The sequence below is a fragment of the Myotis daubentonii genome, chromosome 6 (assembly GCF_963259705.1).
Source record: "Myotis daubentonii chromosome 6, mMyoDau2.1, whole genome shotgun sequence".
NCBI classification, from domain to species: Eukaryota; Metazoa; Chordata; class Mammalia; order Chiroptera; family Vespertilionidae; genus Myotis; species Myotis daubentonii.
This window is the reverse complement of record NC_081845.1, coordinates 82,265,297-82,271,786: the sequence shown is the minus strand read 5'-3', so window position 1 is coordinate 82,271,786 and position 6,490 is coordinate 82,265,297. Positions and strand designations below refer to the sequence as shown.

The window sequence follows — 6,490 nt, the reverse complement described above, 5'->3', positions numbered from 1 at the left end:
GACAATGAACATAATTCTCAAATATTTGATTGAAAAAGGCACAATATATTCTGTGGTTTCAATACAACACAACCAACATGTACATCTTGTTTAGGTGTGCATATTAAATTCTTTTCTTTTCTCCTTTCTGGCTTCTGATTATAACTGGCAATTCTTTTTATAAAGGTACCACATGCAACATTTTAGAAGTTATAAAGGAATTAAAAGTTCACAAAAGCAGGCCTATAGGAGACAGCGGGAATGGATATTTATAAGGCTGCTACATTGTGCCAGACACTGTGCTTTGCATTGTGAAGATTTTTTTCAAAAGACTCAAGAAACTGAAGTCCAGGAAGGTTAATTAATTTATCCAAGATTCCACAAAAAGTAAATGGCCAATGGCCGTGCTGAGTTTCAGAAACCTAGGTCTGTCTGGTTTCAAAGAGCGAGGCAGTTTTACTATTGGATGATTGTTAGAATTAAATGACATTTTTTTTTTTTTTAAAGCACGATGCACAGTGGTTGGCATTCAACAAATGTTGCTGTCACACACTTCTGTCTGGGGTTGGGTATACTTAAACAAGAAGGGAAAAAACCGGCTGAACTAATTATACTTTCCCCCCTCCTGTTAGTTTTCCTTAACCTCTATTCAGAGTTTCTAATTCTAAGAAAGACTGAGCACAACTACCTGTGTGGCTCGGTAGTTGAGCCTGGACCCACGCACCAGGTTAGTCAGAGGTTGTGGCTGGATTCTGGTCTGGGCACATGCCGGGGTTGCGGGCTGGATTCCCCCCTGTTGGGGGCATGCAGGAGGCAGCCGGTGGATGTTTCTCTCTTCCTCTCTCTGAAATCAATAAGAATCGTTCATAAACACAAAAACAAACAAAAAAACACACTGGGATTTAGCGAAGGTGTAACTGTAGCCAATGTTTCATTTTTTAAAAAAAGAAAAAAACCACTATTTGATTACAATAATCCTTTGCCCTTCTTCATGCTGAGGATAGAAAACATACCTGGCAATACTTCAAATTATGAATATCATGTAACAACTTATAAAAGAGAAAAAGGGTTTAAAAATTGTCTTATAGGAAGCCAATAATTTATTCCTGTAAAATATTATTTATTTTGTACTTCGGGTTTTTTTGTTTGTTTTTTCATGAAGAAACGCTCTGCAGCTCCGCGTCGTCGCCGCGGAAAGTGGGGCAACCCAGGCGCCCTTTGCCTCTCAGCAAACTCTCTGTGTTCATCCGAGGCGCCCACCGAGCAAACCCCCTCCCAGCCGGTCCCGGCTCGAGCGCGGGGGGTAAACCGCAGTCCCTCCGGCGGCCTCCGACATCCGCCCGCCGCACCTGGACGCGGGCGGCGCGCGACCTCCGGCCGTGACGTCACCGCACCTGGCACGGGCCGCGGGCGGGGTGGCGAGCCGGCACCCGGCGGGGCGGGAGGGCCGGGGAGTGCGAGGGAATCTCGCGAGATTTCCCTCCTCCCGGGCCCAGCTCCCGACACCTTCCCGGCCTCGGTCCGCGTCTCCACCTCAGTCTTCGCCGTCGCGCTCGCTTTGAACGGCGCGCACCAAAGGGGAGGCGCGGGGCGGGCTCCTGGGCTCGGCGGGTTGGAGCCAGCGGCCTAGAGGAGCCGGCCGGTCCCCTCCCCCTGCGGGAGCCACGCCGGGTGGGAAAGCCGCTGTGTGGGCGGACGGGGGCGGGCCAGGCGCCAGGAGCCGCCGCCGCCGCCGCCGCCTCCCCCTCGCCGGCCGCGCCGACGGGACTGTCCGGGGAGCGCCGCGGGCTGATGGAGGCACCTCCTCGCCCCGCCTGAGCTCAGGAGGGGCAAGCGCGGGGCGCCGGGCCCGCCTCCGGCCGCCAGAGCGGCGGCGCGAGCAGCTGGAGGAGGAGCAGCGGCGCCGGGCTTCTCCCCGCGGGGGCCCCCAGCATGGGTAAGAAACGGGGGGCGCTCCCCACCGGCCGCCGGCCCGGCCCACTCGGGAGGGCGGCGTCCCTGCTTGGTCTCGGCGCGGAAGGGACGGGGGGCGGCCAGCCCGAGCCCTCCTTCCTCCGCCCCTGCGCCCCGCCGGCCACCTTGCTCTCCCCGGGGAGAGGGGAGCCGGAGGGCTCGCGGGTGCGCCTCGCGCCCCCTCCCCGCCTCTTCCTGCGCAGGGAAAGGCTAGGGGGCAGTGGGGCGCCCGGCCGCGCCTCCTCGCCCGCCACCCGCTTACTCAGCTCCCGCTGCCCTCTCTCCCCGGCCCCTTCCTCTCCCCCCACCGGGGAGGGTGATCGAAAAACCTGACTGAGTAGCACTTGCAACTGCTTTATCCCCCTCGAGGCTTTTAAAGAAGTTTATTTTGGGTGCGGAAAGGCAGTCCCCTCCGTGAAAAACTCGCCGGGGGTGCCTCGAGGACAGGGTGGGAGCTCGCGTATCGACTCCGTTCCTACCCTGGCGGGTCTGGGGGCATTTAAATATTAAATCCCCGAGGACCGGGTTGGGGTTTGGTAGGATTTCTGTGTGCAAACCCTTGGAGAAGCAGTTTCCTGTTTGGGAATGTAGACTTCCTTGCTAGCGGAGGGAAAAGTCCAAGGCCTTCTATGTTATTTACTGTTTTGCTTTTTTAAAGTTTTGTTGGGGAAAGTTAGGGAAAGCGGGGGAGGGGGGAGGGTGCAGCCCGGTGGGAGAGGGAGTGTTGCTGATAACCAAGTGCCGCGTAGGGCGAGGCACGATCTCCCTCGGCGCGTTAAAAATCAAAAGAAGTTTGAAAGAGAGCTGCTTAAAAAAAATTTAAAAAAATCAAAGCGTGCCACCTTTTGAAGCCTGAGTTTGCGTCGCCATAAGGCACAAGCATGTGCTGCCAGCGTCACCTTGATTTTGGTCTTGGACAGTCGATGAGGAGGGTGGGGCGCCCGGAGTTGAGCGGAGTTGGAAACTGCTGCTTCACACGGGCACGCTGTTAGCCTAAATGAATAATGTATGAAACCAACTAATGGGTTAGGAGCAGGGCATATGCAGAATCCTGCTGATGTGGCTCCTCCTGGCCCACACGTCGTTTTGTGGGAAATGCTTTAAGCATATAGTGTTTCTGGACAACTCGCCGTGCGCTTCTGTGTTTCCTGAGGCTGGTTGCCGCTTTCACGTCCCGCCGCCTCCCGCTCACTTCCAGGTGACTTTTGCGCACAAAGTGCCCTTAACACTCAGAAACAGGAAAACCTTTGGTATTTCCAACTTGCAGATGAATTCCTTTCTGATTGATTGGTTTTGAGCTTATTGGGTGATCGAGGGATTGTTCCTTCAAGCACCAAATTGTAAAATCACTGTAATTGCTTTGAATGAAAATCAGACTAAAGTCAAATATGTACTACTTTTCTGTCATTTGAGTGGGAGATGCAGAATGTAATTAATCTTCTTGATGACTTAGGGTCATTATTTCAGATCTGTCAGGTACTGTCTGTCATGCCTGGAGTTATCTTGTGGATTGTATATAGGCGTGTTGATCAGACTCCTTTGCATTTTGATGTTATTTAAGTACTTTTCTGCTTTGCTGTTGGGTGTGCTTGTCACTGAGATCAATGTCCCCCTTCCCAACTCTGTTTTCTCAAATTTTCTACACGTGTGGAGATCCTGCTCATATTTCTAGTTCTGTATAAAGGAAAAATAAAGTAGATCCTTAGGTAGTGTGTGAAAAGGAAATGAGTATCAATACTTGGGTATTGGAGTATCTATTTTGACTGTCCAGAGGTCTTTTCTTAGTGACTTTCTCATTGTGTTCTGGTTAGATGAGTTGCCAAATTATCTTGGTAAAGTGTGATTGTTGCGTACTTTCACTTTGATTACCCAGAATGTGTTTCTCGAAGGTTGATTTATTGGGGCATTTGTAATTAACATTTGAAAGGTATTTGTCAGATATTTCCATATCTATGTATACTTTAAATTTACTGGTCCTGTAGTAATATTAAAGTTATTAAAATCATTTAAAGGGAGTTTCCTCTTATAATAGAAATCTCATTTGCTTGGTTATCAGCAGTCTTTCTTTTTTTATTCCTCAGGAGTTAGGATTTTTTTACATTAATTCTAAAAAGAGTGGAAGGGAGGGGGAGGGGGGAAAAGCAAGAGAAGGGAGGGAGAGAGAGAAACATTGATGTGACAGAGATATATCCACTGGCTGTCTTCCATATGCGCCTCCTACACACCCCAACTGGGGCGGGATAGGACCTGTAACCCAGGTACATGCCCTTGATGGGAAAGCGAAACCTTGGGTGTGCAGGCTGATGCTCTAACCATTGAACATGCCTACCAAGGCAGCAGTCTTTATTTCTTATGCTTTCAGATGAGAGGTTAAAATATTTACATGGTATTTTATTTGGTTTTGTCACAAAATGAAAAAATCTTTAATTTCTTTGTTTTGAATTCTAAAGCATTTAATATAAAAATTATAGAACATGAAATGCTTTTAGTTCATTCCATATTGCCAATCAAAAGTACGTACAAGCCCTAGCACATGTGGCTCAGCTGGTTGAGCGTCATCCCATGCACCAAGATGCATGCGTCCAGGAAGCAGCAGCTCATGGAATTCTCTCTTTTTCCCTTCCCCTCTCTAAAATTAATAAAAACATATTTTAAAAAATAAAACAATGCCAGTGTTCTCAAAAAATTAAAAAAAGATAATACAGATGTGGCTTTTTTTTTAAGAAAAAAAATACCTCCAAATTTTTATTGCTACGTAATCCAAATTTGTTATTTTTTTCTCCCCCCCTTAGTCATGGAACATTTTCCCCTATTAAATGTATTTTAAGTGTGATAACTGTTTAATTTTCTAATGTATATAAAGAAATGGTGTTTTGTCAAGGGCCTGAAGGTAGTAGGCAAGGAAAGAGCTGTAATGATTCTTGATTTGGGTGAAAATAGGACAGAACTGCAAATCTGCTTCCTAGGTAAACTGGTAAAGCAAGTTGTGAGAGATCTGAAAGTTTTAGTTTGTGTTCTGAAAAGAAAGGGTGACTAAAACCTAATATATGACCGAAAGTTAGGGAAATTGGGTAATCATGATGATGGAGCTATGACTTGCTTAGTTGTAGAATTTGATATCCACTACTGCTAGGCAGATTGACCTCAAATAGAACTTGTCTTTTTAGGTGGGGGAGAAAACTGGTCTGGGAAGTCTGGATGGAGGTTCGTCTATATCTACAGTCAGCTTGTCAGCATGAGGGATATGTGTAGCAAAAGGTAGTGTGTAGACAGATAGATGGAGTAGGGCAGCTTGGTGTGAGAGTGGAATGGTTGTTGGTAGCAGTTCAGATTGGCATCTTGGGGGAAAGGGAAGGATGTGGGGTTTGATAGTATGTAGGCCTTGAAGACTCCTAGCCATAGGGAAGCGAAACCAGAGAGAGTCCAGGTTTCTTGTGAGAGATACAAGGTAGATATTTGTTTCCAGGATGAGCTTGGTTATTGGAATTATTTAAGACTAGAGGCCCAATGCACGAATTTGTGCACCAGTGGGGTCCCTTGGCCTGGCCTGCGGGATTGGGCCGAAACCGGGTCTCCAACATCCCCCAAGGGGTCCGGGATTGTGAGAGGGCGCAGGCCAGACTGAGGAACTCCACTGGTGCACGAGTAGGGCCGGAGATGGACGCAGGAGGTTGGCCAATCAGGGAGGGACCGTGGAAGGGCTCCAGGGCATTTCCGGCCTGTCTTGCTCAGTCCCAATCAGCCAGACCCCAGCAGCAAGCTAACCTACCAACCAGAAAGTCTGCCCCCTGGTGGTCAGTGCATGTCATAGCGAGCAGTTGAGCGGCCTTAGCATATTATGCTTTGATTAGTTGACTGGACAACTGGACACTTAGCATATTAGGCTTTTATTATAAAGGATGAGCCAAGCAGTAAAACTGACAGGATGTTGGACTCCTGTATTTTTTGTCTTGGGACCACATTAGTTGTCTATATTAGTAGTTCGATCTATAAACATGATATAAATGGTGCTAGATAGGTGAAATGAAATGAGATCATCTTTTATCTCAATGTTTGAGGATATTCCCTGGTCACAATTTAGCATTCCCTTTGTTCATTTGGTCCCAGGGATTTAATGCCTGCTTTTTCTTTGCTGCTATCTCTTCACATGAGTCAACTCCTTTCAGACCCAGTGCAAAGCAGATTACAAAGTTTCAGCATACCCTTCAGTTTCAGAAGTAAGCACACAATTTTTAATAGTGTCAAGTATTCGTAACTGCCAACATAATAAACAAGCAAGGAAGCATAAGAAACTTGAAAGTACTAATTGTTGGTCCCTTGATTTCACTGAAGTGGTGTTGAACGGGCATTGGAAAGACCTTCTTGTTTTTTGTTTTTGGTAGTCTGTACTTGTCCTTTTCAGTCCTCCTTTGCACTTCCCCACATCATTTCATCCAGCTTTCTTTAGGTTTATGTTAGATGTTCAAACTTAATAGAGTAATTTATTACCATTATTAAGCAGATAGAATCTCTTTCATCATCTTACTAGGGCTTCTCTGACCTGAGACCTTGCTATATG

General features: G+C 47.4%; 1 protein-coding gene across 2 annotated transcripts in view; it reads left to right on the top strand.

Moving 5' to 3' along the window:
• Positions 1 to 1,484: 1,484 nt before the first annotated feature.
• CD2AP (CD2 associated protein) overlaps positions 1,485 to 6,490 on the top strand; it is a 116,955-nt gene continuing 111,949 nt past the window's right edge. Inside the window, exon 1 of one of the 2 annotated variants that reach the window (XM_059701488.1) lies at positions 1,485 to 1,915. In XM_059701488.1, coding sequence (XP_059557471.1) covers positions 1,912 to 1,915 — 4 coding nt within the window. In that variant the 5' untranslated portion in view covers positions 1,485 to 1,911. The remainder of the gene's footprint in view (positions 1,916 to 6,490) is intronic. The other variant, XM_059701489.1, reaches the window with a different exon arrangement.